General features: G+C 47.1%; 1 protein-coding gene across 2 annotated transcripts in view; it reads left to right on the forward strand.

The window, feature by feature from the left end:
* Positions 1–230: 230 nt before the first annotated feature.
* GLP2R (glucagon like peptide 2 receptor) overlaps positions 231–16155 on the forward strand; it is a 51083-nt gene continuing 35158 nt past the window's right edge. The window contains exons 1-4 of one of the 2 annotated variants that reach the window (XM_027626541.2): positions 231–534; positions 6917–7004; positions 8999–9103; positions 12508–12647. In XM_027626541.2, the coding sequence (XP_027482342.1) occupies positions 421–534; positions 6917–7004; positions 8999–9103; positions 12508–12647 (447 nt within the window). In that variant the 5' untranslated portion in view covers positions 231–420. The remainder of the gene's footprint in view (positions 535–6916; positions 7005–8998; positions 9104–12507; positions 12648–16155) is intronic. The other variant, XM_027626542.2, reaches the window with a different exon arrangement.

Raw genomic sequence — 16155 nt, forward strand, 5'->3', positions numbered from 1 at the left:
GAGCAGAACCGCCGGCTGCCTGGCTTCGCCTCCCGGGCGGCCTCTGCTGAGGAAGTCCCTGGGAGCACAGCTGACTTGGGGGAAGGTCTGGGAAAAATCTCCCTGCCTTTGGGGGGGCCGGGGCGGGGGATGAGCCACTGCTGATGAGAAACCCCGGATAATCATCGGTAGGTGGCTCTAGACGGGTTCAGACGCTCTCCGCGCGGCGTGGAGAGGGTTTGTGCAAACATTTCTCCGCTCGGTGCCGGGAGGAATGCAGGAGGAGGCTGCCTGTGGTACATCTTGGACTGTTCGAGAAACGTGCCTGCGCCTGTGAAGTTGCAGGGGGCGGGGGGGGGGGGAAAGGTGAGGCCGGCACCGGGTGGGGCAGCGCCCGGGAGAAGGAAAGGGGGACCCCCGCCCCGAGTGCGCGCGCTGCCCATGGACACTCCCGCTGCCCAGGGGGCCCGGCCTCCCCCTCGCTCCAAGAAGCGCTCCCCGCCGGCCCCTGCGAGGCCCGTGCTCGCCCTGCTGCTGCTGGTCTCCATCAAGCAAGTAAGAGCGGTTTATGATTTGGATTGTCATGGTGCTTGCTGTTAGGGTCAGTTCTGCATCTTTTCTGATCCTAGAAGCAGTTTCGGGCTCTTGCAGGCAATTTGGGAAATATAAAACAGTATTGAGGCGGTCATGATTAACCATAAGCCTGATATTCGGAGGTCATCACTGTTAATAGTTTGGCATATTTCCTGCAAATCCTTTTGCTATGCCTGTTTCTGGGCAGCCGGAATTATGATGCATAAAGTGTTTTGTATCCCGGTTTCCCCCTTTACACCATTTTATAAACATTTTCCAGTGTCATCGTGAACTCTGTAAATAGCATTTAAACTCGTCCCATATATGCTCCTATCCGGTTTTACAATTTTCTCAGGCCTGAGTATTTAAAGGTTGATGGCCTGTGGGTTTTTTTCCTTCTTTCCTTTCTCCTTTTCCTTCCTTTCTTCTTAGTATAAAAATATAGAATGTTCATTGTTCAAAAAAAAAATAAACATATAAAATCCAAAGAGGTATAAATACCAACTGTAAATCACTGTATTCCCACCACCCAGAAATCACCCTCATTCGCCTTTGGGGGCTTGTATTTCCAGACCCTCTTCCTGCTATTTATTTACATATAGGGCCTTTCCCCCCCCCAACAAACATAAGATCAGACTGTAAATATTATCTCGCTATCTGCTTATGTCTTAAGGAAATACACTAAGAGCTAACACAAACTAAGCCTTCTATTGAACAGTGCTCTAGGGGCGGTGTCAGGTGTGTCCCTCGCATTAATTCATTTCATGCCCCTCAAGGGAGTCCCTCCTGTTAATCCCACTTACAGATGAAGACACTTTTCCGTGTCGGCAAAGGTAGCCCCAGGGTGGGATGTTTGAGGGCTTCAAGGTTGTCTTATAATGTATGTGACCAACCTCTGCAGGTGGGCATTCTGGTACATTGTTTTGTTTTAAGATTTTATTTATTTGACAGAGAGAGAGCACAAGTAGGCAGAGAGGCAGGCCGAGGGAGAGGGAGAAGCAGGCTCTCCGCGGAGCAGGGAGCCCGACGCGGGGCTCGATCCCAGGACCCTGAGATCACAACCTGAGCTGAAGGCAGGCGCCCAACCAACGGAACCACCCAGGTGCCCCAGCTTGTTTTATTCTTGTCCAGGGAGACTAGACTTTGGCCCCTTTTCCCATTTGAGGTTCCATTTTCATATTGGACCATGACGTGAAGGAACCCCAGTCCCACTCACCTGAGAAATGCAGGTGATGAAAGTTCTTTGAGGAAAGGTTCTCTTCCTCCTTTGGTCCATGGGTGGAGTTCATCCCTGTGTGTGGCTTTGGGATTCAAAATCCCTCCTGCCCCCACTTAGGGAGGGCCGTGGTGCCCGGTCTTGTAAGTGTTCACCTCATCCGGCTCTCTTTGGTTCTAACCTGGAACCAGACAGGCAGAAAACACCTGCGAAATTCTCTGCGTCTGATCTCTCCCAGAGGCTGCCTTCAAGCCTTCGCGGACTGAGGATGTGAGCCCCGATCGATGGTTTCGCGGAATCCCTGTGGTGGTGGCAGCCTCTGGGAAGCCACTAGCTCGATATTGGCAGGGCCGTTGCTGGGAGAGTCCACACAGAACTCACGTACTTGCTTCAATTCTCCGGACATCTCCTGTTACAACTGCGTACCCTCAGCTAGCTGTCCAGTCTCCTTCCCCTTGTACACATGATCGTGCCTTGGCCACTGGGTGCCAAAGCATCGCTGCAGCACTTTGCATTCTATCATTAAATGGGTCTTGCTAAATCCCCACCGCGAGCCTCTCACAGAAGTGCTAGTCCTGAGCCCATTTCACAGGTGGGGAAATTAAGGTTCATGGGAGTTAAATGACCATCACCTGCCGTTATGTGACTTGTGAGAAGTGAAACCACTGTTATCTGGCCGGAGGCAAGTCCTGTGTTCGCTCTTCCCTAGCATTCCCACGGAAGCTGTGAACACATGACTAGGTATACATTATATCAGCAAACTTTTCAGTGCCTCAGGCCGGTGGAGGACACTGACATTGTTCCTTTCGTCTGGCGTGTTCCTAATCAATAACGTGCCTGTGAGCAGTGTCCCCTCCCCCATCTGCCATTGCGTCTGTCCTCAGAACCTCTTTGGTCTGTCTGTCCTCCAGGGTGCGTCTATAACCCCAATGAGCACCCCCCCCCCACCACCACACACACACACTTCTTGGTTCTCGGTCTTAAATCCCATATTTTTCCTCCAGATGTTTACATTACAAGGCTTTGCTAGACTTTCATGATGGATTTTGCTCACAGACGCGTTCCCTGCATGGAATATAAATGACCGTGGCATGTTTTCTGGCAGGAAGTCTTCCCAAAATTCACTTAATGAGAAATTCTCAGGGATAGTTTAGTTTCCAAATTGGAGCAGTCCACCACCACCCCACCTCCCCGGCTAGACTCATTTAAGTTAATTAGCAGTTTGCTTTGGGTTCAAAAAACATAGACTCTCTCTCTAAGGCTCTTTGAGAAGGGAATTTGTGGCTCTTTTCCTAGATTGCCGATGGGAGCGTAAAAAGGTGCATGTTTTTAAATTAAAAAAAAAAAACCTTGGCGAGGATAGGTTGGCAGTCCATTATCAAAAGCCTTTAAAAATGTGTATACTCTATGACCCAGAAATTCCAATTGGAAGAATTTCTCCTAAGCAAATAAAGATGTGCTCAAATATTTAATTGCGAATATTTTCAGTACAGCAGCATTTATATTAACAAGCATCTCGGCCAGTGTAATTGTTCGATGCTGGAGGATTTGAAAACTAATTTGTATCACAGTCATTCACAGAACATCACGAAGCTGTTAAAATGGTGTTTTAGAAGTATGACTCTCGAAAAAGATACATATTCACAGTGTATCTTCGGATGAAAGCGTAAAACTAGATGATTTCCTTTTTTGGTTAAAATAAAAATGGAAAGGAAAAGAAAAAAAGGAAACGGAAGCATGTGCACCGAGAGAAGAGTCCGGAAGGAGATGGTAATTTCTGATACTGAGATTATATTCCAACTTCTCCCCTTTTGGGGCTTTCTTGCAATTTTAGTTTGATTTACAGAGAGGCAAATGCCTGCTTGAACAAAGAATACAATAGAATGTATTGAAAGCAATGCACAGAAGGTCTTTTTTCCCTTTCCCTCGATCCTTCCTCAACCAAGTTAGTCGTTGATGCTGGTTGCCCGTGCAAGGGAAAGAGGAATCAAGATCAAGTCGATTTTTCCAGTTAGAAAACATCCATTCGTGCTATTTCCTCTCCTCCTTACCTTGTTTGGATCTGAACTTGGATTTGCCTCTTACGTTTTTCGTGTCTTTAGGACAAGTACCTGGGAAGACAGTCTGTTTGTCCAGCTCCCCTAGATTGACCAAATTTGGTGCTTTGTAGGGTTCCTTCTTCTTCTCTTTCTCCTTTCCCTCCTTTTTCTTCTTCTGACCATGGCCATCAGTCATGGCAAAGGGCAGGGAAAGAGGGTAAAGTTAGTCCAGGGACAGAGCTCACGTGCATGACTGATTTTATTGTCTCTTCCTTGGCCAGTTCCAGTGAGGTCCCTGATGATATAAATAGCACTTTATCCAAGAAAGGGTCTTACTTCGGAGGCTTGGAGGATTCTGGAAGCTGATGATTTGGTTACCAACTTATTTGCTGAACTTGTGAAAAATAATATAGACGCAGCTATAGTCCCATTAGGATGTTTATTTTCTTAAACGACGTGTTAATAAGCTTCCATCTTGACTCTTGTGCCATAACTCAGAGACAGAAAGTATTGTGGGAGATTGAAAGTTTATTGGAAACTGAAGCCTAAGGATAAATGCCAATTATTTCCTCATCATGTTCATCATTATTATTACTTATTGGCCAATCCCATGGGTTCCAGATTGTGTGCTAAGGTGCCTCAAGGCACCACTGTGAGCTCATAGGCCTGCCGTAAGATATTTTAATTTTTCAAAGGAGGCAAAGAGATACATGACATCTGCCAGACCCTGCAAATTACTAGCACGGTTTCAGCATTAGATCACGTTCCATTCCCTTTGATGATGTCGTATCTCTGCAAAGCTGTTTTTGGTTTTTGTTTTTTGTTTTTTTCTTGCAGTTGCTGTGATGAAAGGCAAGTACTGCACAAACATCAGTGTGGAACACGATGGTGCCCAATCTGATTCCCAAGTTTGGGAAGTTGTGCAATCTCCAGCAGGCACTCAGTTGTTAGGATGCAAATACTTACGTTGTTTGGCCCTAACTACTCAAAAAATGGGACTTTAGGTATCTCTTTTGGCTTAGGGGTACTGTGGAAAAATAATGGAGTCACTAAGGGCACCATGATTTGAGAAAGTTTGGTAACCTCTGGTCTAACCATGCCTATACAGCTCTTCTTCAAAAAGTTGGCCTTGTGATTCTCTGGAAAGGATGCAAAAGAGCTATTCACAGACCCCATCATGCATTCCATAGTATTGGGGGGTGGGCCATGCTGGGCAGAGGAGACAGAGGGTAGACCGGACTAATGACTCAGAAGGTGGAAACTTACCACCCACTGGGCTCATAGGTGATTGGGTTTTGTTTTTTTTTTTTTTGTGGGGGGGTGTGGGTGAGCGTAGTGGTTGTGATGCTGACTGTGTGTATGTATTTGTGTTTGAGTGCGTTTTGGTGGAGCATCTCCCCAGTTCACACTGGGCTTCTCCACTCACTGTTGTTACACCTGTCTTCTCTCATTCCTCCAGGCTGTCTACCTGGCCCAAGAAAGCATTTGAGTTTGTTACCCTTGTGAGAGGACACGAAGCCTCAAAGCCAACTGAATTGGATGATCTTATCCCAGCTCACCTACCTAGCCCTTCCTATGTTCATCCCCTCTCTGACTCCACCCCACACCTGTTCCTCTGTTTCTTCAGCTGAAAATGAGGACAGTAACTCCTGACCTGTGCTAAGGGCTTGTATTCAGGGATGGAGGGCATGTCTTAGCCTTCAAGGAAAGTATGGGGTAGCGAAGGGGATGGACAAATGAAACACCAATGATATACAACATGATGGGACACAAGACTTAGTCATGCGTGGGGTCACAGGGCACTGGGGAGAAGGGTTCCTAGCTCAAGACTTCAGTGACAGAGGTGGTCAAGTATGATCGGGGTCATTGGGCTTGAGTTGAGCCTTCTGGGGTAAGCAGGGAGTGGGCCAGATGAAGATGAGGGTGGAAGGGAGGGCCAGTGGGAAATGCAAAGATGCAAAGCCACAGAGGAACATGACTGGGGTCAAGAGGCTTGGCCCCGGGGTGGCTGAGATGTGATGTCAGCTCTATAGGCCATGAGGGGAAGACTTTAGGCAGGACAGCCCTGGGGACCTATCGCTCTGGAGCAGTGTGGACCGGGCCAGAGGTGGAGGAAATGGGAGGCAGGGTTAGACAGGAGAGAGGCGTAGGACAGAATCTGGTGCCTGGTTGGATGATGAGGAAGGAGGAGGAAGGAGGAACCAAAGACAACTCCTGGTTTCTGGTTTGTGACTGGTGGTGCCAATACTGAGCCGCTAGGGGATGAGCGTCTTTGGGATCAGAGAACGATAGGGTATGAACATCACTCGACTTTGGTAGCCAGCCAACCATACATTGTCTTATCTTTAGCAGATTCTAAGTCCTTTAGGGCAGAAACTGTGTTTTGTCCATCACTGCATCCCCTTCAATTCCTCCCTGATGCAAAGCCTGGCACACAACAGGTGCTCAATAAAGATGAGTAAATTAAAGAAGAGAAAACCCCTTTAAACCCCGCTGTTGTGTTAAAAACAAAACAAAACAAGTAGTACAGATACACAATTAGATGTTGTTAGACAACTCAATTATCTGGGAAGCCCAAGGTTCTATGGGAGGGGATAGTTAATGTCAGAAAGGCAAAAATCCCAAGGCCTCAGTATAGTAGCAGAGCATCTCTCTACCCGGTCTTTGACTTTGGACCCACAGGCAGCCAGGTGGAATGACACAGGTCCCTACAATTCTTCCAGCCTTTCCCTGACATATTATTGGGCCCTTCTTACTGTGATGCTTCTCTTCTTCAGATCCACATAATCTTAGGAGCATGCATCTATTCATCTGGTAGAGTGTGACATTCAGGATGAGCATATTGCCTCCTCTTAAAATGTCAGCCTCACTTGAAGATTTTTTTTGGGGAAAAAGTCATATCTGTATGAAAACCAATATGATTAGATTATGGAGTGAACATAGAATTTGTATGCACCTTTAAGATAGAACATAAGATGCCAAAGAAGTTCTGTTTCTTGGTGCAGGCCATTATGGCCACTTCAGTGGGAAGTTTTGAGACTCGTGGTGAAATGATCACAAGGTTGCCTCTGTAGTGAACTGGGAGTCACCATGGTTTTCTTCTGCCCAGGTTACAGGATCCCGCCTTGAGGAAACAACTCGCAAGTGGGCTCAATACAAAGAGAAGTGTCTGAGAGACTTGCTTAAGGAACCTTCTGGTAAGCAGGTGTATTAGTTATCTATGGCTGTGTAACAAAGAGCTTCAAAGCTTAGGGTCTTAAGGCAATCATCATCATCATCATCATCATCATCATCATCATCATCATCATCACAGTTTCTTTGGGTGAGGAATTCAGACCAAGCACAGTGGGGGTGACTTGTTTTTGCTCTACAATATCTAGAGTTTAGCTGCGAGGCTCAGTGGCTGGCGGCTGGAATCATCTGAAGGCTTGTTTGCACTTACAACTGATGGCTGATGGTGGCTCCCAGCTGAGAATCCGTTGGCCAGAACACTTTCATGTGGCCTGTCCATACAGACTAGGCTCCTCACAGCATGCTGGTGAGGCTTCCAGGGCAACCATGACCAGAAGCCATGTTGCCTTTTATGACCCAGCCTCGGAAGCTATTTTTCCCACGTTCAATTGGATCAGATGGTTACCAAGGCCTACCCAGGTTCAAGGGAAGGGAGGAGAGACCCCCACCTCTCATTATAAAAGAGCATGTGGCATGTGAGACAGGGTATACATAGATGCATAGATGTGACTATTTATCTAAAGTCATCCGTCACAGCACACTCACCACCAAATCGTGTGACATGAGCAACTGTCGTAGATTAACCTGGGTAGGTGGGTGGGAGGAGGTCCTCATCCCCCAGGTTGTTGTCTGAATCTGAGTCATAATATTTCTCCTATCCAGGTCTACACTAGGGTTAGAGTGTTCTAGAAAATATGTTAATCGTTTGATCAGTCCATGGCCTCTCCTGCCCTCATGCTGACTCTTTGGGTGTATCCAGATTCTTTTTTTTTTCTTTTTTAACTGATGAAATCTGGCCTCTCCTTATCCTCCTGGCTGCTCTCAGATGATTTCATTCAGGGGCTTGGAGGAGGACAGGCTACCATAAACTCTCTCTTCCTTTTCCTGACCCAAAGAATCTCAGCCTTCAAGCCATACCCCTCTCCCTCTGAATATTTCTTCAGCCCAGGCTAGTGGCAATCAAAGCTTGATATCTGTTATAAGAACCACCCCTCACTTTAGGGAATACTGCTTTCTGAAATCAAAGTAGGGCATGTCCTCTTTATTTGGAGTCATGCCATGAGCAGCTCGGCCAGGTGAGCGCTGTTTCACACAGACCATGTGCTGACACTTGGCAGCCAGGTCTACAGGATGCCCTGAGCCGGCTCATAACCTGGCAGATCTGCATCTGTGGGGTCCTGATGCCAGTAACGTGGTTGTTCAACCTGAAGTGGCCCCTGCATGCTAGCCCCAATAGGGAGCAGACAGGAATGATGCTTAGTTCCCAGGAGTGAGGAGCTTGCAATATGGGCATTTGGGATCCAGCCTGAAACCCCTTCATTTCATTCCAGGAGGTCGATAAGGCTGTGCCATGTGTTTGTAGTGTCTCATCGCCAAGCACCAGGGTGTAACTCGTCCCCTGAATTGGAGATGGTGCAAATGTCTCATAATGATTTTTGGATTGGTCTTCAAACAGAGAAATATGACCAGATAGAGGTTATGTTGGATACGTGCAGCCAAGAGCCTCAACTTTACAGATCCCCCTATATCCACAGGTCATTTTGCACATTTCACAATAAGGGTGTGCCAGCATCTAACTGATGAAAGTTTGACAATTCTTTAGTTAATTATGGAACAGAAGGCACTGGCTGAACTTCCAAGTGTCCTTCTGATCCCGAGTTTGTGTGATAGTTCAGTCTATGTAAAATAAACCAACATCAGCGTGACGTGCACACTAACATAACTGACGGGACCACTGCCAAAGGTCAGGTTGGGTAGACAAAGCCAGTGCTTGGGGGTGCATTAAGCATTCCCTCCTCCCCACGCTGTTCCTCATCCTTGACCTATCTGGACAGGGGGACACCTGGGCTAGTTCCTGCATAGGGTACACGAGCTTCCCATGCCCGGAAGGGGGCTCTGCCTCCATCAGTGGCCCTGGTGCTCCAATATTGCTCTCATTCAGGACGTTTTCTCTCCACAGGGACCTTTTGTAATGGAACCTTTGATCGATATGTGTGCTGGCCTCATTCTTCTCCGGGAAATGTCTCTGTTCCCTGCCCTTCATACTTACCTTGGTGGCGTGAAGGTAGTAAGTCTTATTTTACCATTTTTTTGGCAGTTCCCTTAAAGGCTGGTCCCTCCTGGGTAGGCCAGCCACGGAGCAATTAGAGAGAGCACACTCCAACCAAGTGTTTTTCTCAAGTCCTCTTTCCCCACAGAAGGTCTCTTTCTTCTCTGGGCACCTCCTCTTGCCTTCCTGAAATTCTTCTGTGTCTGGGTGCTCCATTAATGCAATAGTTCTCTTTTCTTTGAAGATTGGAGAGTCCAGGTCCAGCTACCACAGACTTTGATGCAGTGAGAGTTGTTATGGAGAGGAGAAAGAGGTGGGGGAGAGATTGGGATGCTCACATCCACAACTTGGGTTTGCTGTATGGAGAAGAAGGGCATCAAAACTACCCTTGCGATAGCACTGAAAAGTAGTGCTACTGGATGGTGCCTTTAAGCCCCATGGCACTTGGATGGAGTCTTTAGCCGCTCAGCTTGCCCCCATCTTGCTTGAAGGAAGTGGCTCTTACGTAGGACCCCAGGAGTATATGTTGCTCCCACCTGCCCCGGCAGGCCAGCCTCTTGGTTGGTTTATTCTGGAAGGAGGAGAGAAACAATTACTAGTTAGAACTCTTTTGCCTTGGACTGAGGGCCATCAAAGAATAAGAAAAAAACTATTCTCAAGAAACATAAGCAATTACAAAGTTCCAGGCAAAACCAAGTGGGAATGGGCTACTGAGGAGGTGAGATGGTGATATTATGTATTTAATTTCAGCTCAGTAAATCATCGGTTAAAATCTGGTTTTGATTTTCTGAGGCCTCTAAGTGCAAAGAGAGAGAGTTTCCAAAAGAGAGAGATGCCTTTCTGGATGGGAGGGCTAATGATATGTTCTGTGGAGCTATCCTTTGCTGAAATCCAGTTGGAAGTGACCCAGGAGTGATGTTTAAGGGGAGATACCCGAGTTTGCTGGACTGCAGAGTCTGGATAATTGAGGGAAGCACCCCTTTGGGAGCCAGTTTAGTGGGGTAGGGAGAGCACTGCACGTGGAGTATAGAGCCCATCCATCTCTTTTATGCTCTGCGACTTTGGGCAAGTGTCCAGAGCCCTCTGAGTTGTTTTCTCGTCTGTTAAGTCCAGTGAACAACAGCAGCTCTTGAGGTCCGGTTGAGGAATGAATGAGAAGACAGGCACAGAGTCAGCTGCACAGTAGGTGCTTTGTAAATGGACCTGAGGCTGAGACCAAGGTCAAGCCCTCAGATTCCTGAAGGTCTTTAAGACCCGGATGTCCATGGACCTCAGGGCACATGGAACAGACTACCACTGCCCAGCTCCTCCGCCTACCCATTCTTCCCATGAGCTAAAAATGGAGGTCTATTCCACCTGAAGGGAAAAAGTGGTCAAAAATCTAAACTTACAAAGAAGTTGAGTTAAAGGCTTTTTTTTTAACGGGTTCTGGGCTTCTAGAGTGTCCCAAAGGGAGTGTGATTCACAGAAGGTGGGAAGTTACTCTTCCACTCAACATCCTGTGCGTTAAACGTTAGAATCCAAAGGGGTCCATACAGTGAGAAGAAAACGTGGAGGCAGTGGAAGGGTTTAGAGCAGAAAGAAGGAGAAAAAGTCTGGGGGGATAACACCAGAGGAACACACACTACAGTCAGAGGGCAGGAGGCAGGATGGTGCCTGACTATACACATAAGGCCGGGGCTTGATTGCATAGAAGTTGTGTCTGACACCAAGGGTTTCAAGCTTCCTCTGGAGGGTGAGATCCCATGGAGCCACGAAGGCACTGAGGTATGAAAAGGACTTAATATGATTTGTGGTTTGGGGGTATGATGTTGATGGCTCTCTGGGTAGAAGAACAGGGTGAGGGGCAGGGAGCTGACATTGGAAGCAACTGCAGGGATCCAGAGAAAGGGACCATGAGAGTGTGGGTGCAGGCAGAGGCAAGACGAACCATCAAGACTATCCGATGAAGCAGGAGATGAGGGACGGCGAGGGCTGAAAGGTGGGAGGAAATGAGCTCACACCTTGTCTGGTCCCACCCATGCTCACCATCATCTGGGTGGTGGCTCAGGGCCCCCGCTGCTCACATCTGGTGTGTCCCCCAGAGAGCAAGGAGGTGGGTGCAGCTGCCCCAAAGGGGAAAGAGGGCCAGTAGGAGGTTGGGTCAGACAGTATTGGGAGCCAGAATTTACAGGGCTTTGTGGGAGGCCCGGGAAGTGCTCTGACTTGTTGTCAGAGAGCCTTTGGAAGATTTGGAGCGAGGCATGATGTGGCATGACTGCTGTGTTAACCGTAGACCATGTGGGGCAAGAGCATCGAAGGCATTTGTAATAGTCCGGTCATGAGAGAGTGGTGGCTCCAGGGAGCAGGGAGCAGGGGGTGAAAGCCAAGAGGCAATGTTCAGATTCTGGGTAGGTTGGAAGGTCCAGGTGACAGGATTGGCTGATGGGCCAGGTGAAGGGTAGGAGAGACAGAGAGAAAGCAAGGATGACTCCAAGGTTTGGGGCCCAAGGACGGGGATGATGGGTTTGCCATCAGTAGAGGCTGGGACATGTGCAGGTGGCTCCAGTTTGGGGAGAAGATGAAGAGCTTGCTTTGGGGACTGGTGTTTGACAGGGCCGTTAGACACCCTCGCAGAGGCTTTAGGTGGGCAGGGGGGAAGTACCCCATGGGTGTCCATCCATTACACTCAGCAAATAGTCACCATTGGTCCACGCTGTGCAGGGTCAGGAGTGGGAAGTTCGGACAAGTTCCGTTGTTCATTTGCGAGTCCAGCCCCTGGTCTTCCGGGGGGGGAGGGCAATTCCTTTGGGGGAGGGCTCTGGGAATGGATGTGACTGGGTCACAGTAGCCATCATCGTGGACACAGAGCTGGCCTGTCACTTACACACACACACACACACACACACACACACATTTAATCCTCCCCCAAACTGGGGAGGGCTGGTACCATTACCATGATGATCCTCAGCTCTTGATGAAGACACTGGAAGTCTCGGACGGTGGGAGGGCCACAAGCTCAAGGCCACCAACCTTGTAGGTGGCCAAGCAGGCTCTGTCCACCCCCTTCACCTCTCCTCTTCGCGTCCTGAGACGCAACGCCTCTCTCTGACGGCGCACCAGGAAGCCCCAGGTCCGCATCTCCCAGCTGGGCTGCACCTTTGAGAGCTCTCACGTCTCTGAGTCACCAGGGACTATTCTAGCTCCAGAGACTTTGGGTAAACACAGCAGACATTAGTGGACCGTGGTTTGTTACGAAACGTAGAGGCTTCCGTGTTTTTCTTTCCGTCCCAAATAAACAGCAGAGATGCTAATGAGCCCCTCCCCGACGAAGGGAAGTGAAAATCCCTTTTCCCTGGGATTTTCCACAGCTTTGTGGTGAGGACGAGGGCCTCACCACGTGCTCAGGAACGGGCTGCGTGCTCTGACCTTTCCCCTAGAGCTGTGTTTACTTTCAGAAAACTCAGGAAGGGCCTACAGATACTGCTTGGCTCCGGGCACTTGGCAGACGCTGGAAAACTCCACAAATATTTGGCAGGATGACTCCGAATGCTCCGAGAACCACAGCTCCCAATACAACGTGAGTCAGCTTGGCCCGGTGATGATGGGCCCCGGGCCCCAACCAACCTCCACCAGGCAGCCCCCCCGGTAGGCTTTGGTGGCCACACAAAGAGCCGTCCCCCAAGAGCTAGTCTGGCCGCACTCCCCTGGGGAAGGTCCACAGTCACATGATAGCAACCTCTGGCAGCCACTGAATTTCTTCTGCAACGAGGGTGATGTGCAGACCCCTGAGGCCGCTCAGTTTCTCACCCCTGGACTAGTACTGGGGTGCATAAAAGCGTGTACATACCACAGGCACTTAGTAAGTCCTCAGTGAATGGTTTCACAGATTCCGAGTTAGTAGGTATGTGGTGGGGCCTGGGCATCAGACTGGTACCTAGTTCCCCAGGTGATGCCAATGTGCGGCTGATGCTGGGACTCGGGTGATCTCGAGGGACCCGCCAGCAGGTGTGGGATGTCTGCAGCCTCCTCTGGGCTCAGGCCCTCAAGGGGCAGGGACAGCAAAACCAGAGCTGAAAACTGCACTTCCCAAGACTGGAAGTTAAGATTTCTCTCTTTAGAAAGGTGAGGACTGGGGCATTGCCTCCTCCCCTCTGCAAATGGCCATATTTCCAAGAATTCAAGTACTTAAAAAAAAAAAAAAATCCCCCAAACATAAAAAAACAGCTTCTGGCCATGTTGGCCTGTGTTTCTAATAATGGGTTGACATTTTGCCCACAAAAGGCTAGTGATAGTAGATCTTTGCTCTTCAGAGTGCTAGCAAACAAAATATGTGATTTTCTTCCATCTCATCAGGTAGGGGTCCTTATGCATGATAAAGGATACTCTTTAAGGAAATTGTGTTTGTGTGTGTATATGTATGTGTGTGTATAATTTTAATATATATATTTTAAGGAAAAAATTTAGTTTCCCATACCACATAAGATATATCAATTGATATATACCTATTTTTTAACATTTTATTTTGAAGTGTCCAAACACATAGAAAAATTAAAAGAATAATAAAATAAGCACTCACAAACCCACTATCTAAATTCAAAATGTATCAACATCCCCCCCAACACCATTTGCTTTTGCTTTGTCTCTGTCGTTGTGAAATATTTGACAATAATTTGCAGGCATCGTGAGGTTTCATCCTTAAATATTCATCAGATCCTTCCTAAACAAAGTCATTATTCCACATAACTACAATACCGCTATTCCAATAACATCATATCAGCTAATGTTTCATCCATATTCAAATTTCCCCAATTTTCCCCTCCAATTTTTGTAGCTTTTCTCCCCTGAACCGGAGTCTAGTCCTGGTTCATATATTGGAGTTCATTTTATATCACTTTAGCATGTTTTAATCTAGAATCTCCCCCATTCCAGCCCATGACAGCCCAGGACACTGGCTTTTTGAAGACCCCCAGAAAACTTTGTTGTTATTAGATGTGTCCCTGCATCTTCTGTATTTCCTTAAACTGGAAGTTGGTTTTAGAGGCTTGGTAAGACTCAAGTTAATCCTCATAGGTGCTGGGTACACACCATATATACATGTATACATAGCATCACGCCAGGAGACCAAAATGTCAGGTGTCACTACAATGATGTTCTGTGTGATCACTTGGTCTCGGTAGTGACAGCCAGATCTCTCCATGGTATAGGTACTTCTTCTTTTCTATCTGACCAGTAATTGGTGGGACGGTACTTTGGAACCGTGTGTGTGTGTGTGTGTGTGTGTGTGTGTCTTGTTCACTAACAAACCTTCATCAGTGTTACAACCTTCCTTGATGATGCTGGCTTGAGTTGATTCGAGCTCTGTCATTTCTTCTATATTTACTGGCTGGCATTCTTCTGAAAAGAAGACTCCTTCCCCTTCCCTCCAGTTTTGAGTATCACTATGAATTTACAAATTGCTTTATTCACTTATTATTTTGGCGCTCAATGTTTTTCTAAATTTAGCTAGTGAAATCCCTCCAAACTGCCTCCTTGTGTCCTTTTGTGATAATCTCACTGGTCTTGGAGCACTTCCTTATTTTCTGACATAAGAAAATGGTCCAAGCTCATCTCATGATTTCCCTGTTCCGGGTCCAAATCGGCTATTTCGTCAGAGTTCTGGATTCTCTAAGTGGACGAATGTTATTAGAAACCAAGATCCCGGGGCGCCTGGGTGGCTCAGTCATTGGGCGTCTGCCTTTGGCTCAGGTCATGATCCCAGGATCCTGGGATTGAGCCCTGTGCCAGGCTCCCAGCTCAGCAGGGAGTCTGCTTCTCCCTCTGCTTGTGTTCTCTCTCTCTCTCTCTCTCTCTCTGATAAATAAATAAATAAATAAATAAATAAATAAATATCTTTGGAAAGAAGAAAGGAAGAAAGAAACCAGGATCTGAATGCTAGGTGTGTTCACTACCACTACTACTAGATCCTAAGACCTTTGTAGCATATAGATTTAAAGGGGAAAAAAACAGATTTGCAGCATGTTTTGTCCTTAGACTGTATCCCATGTTCAGAGTACTGTGTTCATAATTATTTGAAATAACTGTTTTCTCTATGTGGTCATGATACTGATTGGATATATAGTTTGATTCCATTGTTTCTATTAGTGTTAAGGATTGGCCTTTTTCTTCTCTCTTTCCCTTCTTCTGTCTTTAATTTTATTTTTTAAAAGATGTTATTTATTTATTTGAGAGAGAGAGAGCACAATGAAGGGGGAGGGGAGAGACAGAGGGAGAAGCAGGCTCCCCGCTAAGCAGGGAGCCTGATGCGGAGCTCAATCCCAGGACCCTGGGATCATGACCTGAGCCAAAGGCAGATGCCCAATGACTGAGCCACCTAGGCACCCCTTTAATTTTGTTTTTAATAAATAAAATATTGGCAGGGTTTGAAAACCAAGATGATATAAGAAAGTACAGTCAGAGGAACCACGCTCCAATCACTGTCTCTACCCTATTTCTGGTCACCCCCAAATGATAAACATTTTTATTATTTTCTGACTTATTTTTCCCTCCTTTTTTCTTTTTCTTTCCTTTTTATCAAATTATAATATACATCTTATGTTTCTCTTTGCAAAACTAAGCAAATATATTGTTTTACCATTTTTCTTACATTGAAAGAGGTATACCAGATACCTTATCCTGCATCTTGCCTTTTTGACTTAGCAGTGTGTCCTGGAATTACTCTATAGCAGTACCTACGAACATTTCTCTCTTTTTTTTCTTTCACATTTGCATAGTACTCTACTGTGTGTATCCACTATAGTTTATTCAGCCACTGTCCTCTGACCATTGGGGTTATTTCCAGTCTTTTATTATTAATTATGCCACCTCAAATAACCTTGTATGCATATGTTGGTTCATATTTGCTTTTGGAAGAATCCCAGAAATGGGGTTGCTAGATTAAAATGTAGATGCAGGGGCACCTGGGTGGCTCAGTCGATAAGCGTCTGCCTTCGGCTCAGGTCATGATCCCGGGGTCCTGGGATCGAGCCCCGCATCGGGCTCCCTGCTCAGCGGGAAGCCTGCTTCTCCCTCTCCCACTCCCCCCGTTT

The sequence above is a fragment of the Zalophus californianus genome, chromosome 16 (assembly GCF_009762305.2).
Source record: "Zalophus californianus isolate mZalCal1 chromosome 16, mZalCal1.pri.v2, whole genome shotgun sequence".
In the NCBI taxonomy this organism is placed as follows: Eukaryota; Metazoa; Chordata; class Mammalia; order Carnivora; family Otariidae; genus Zalophus; species Zalophus californianus.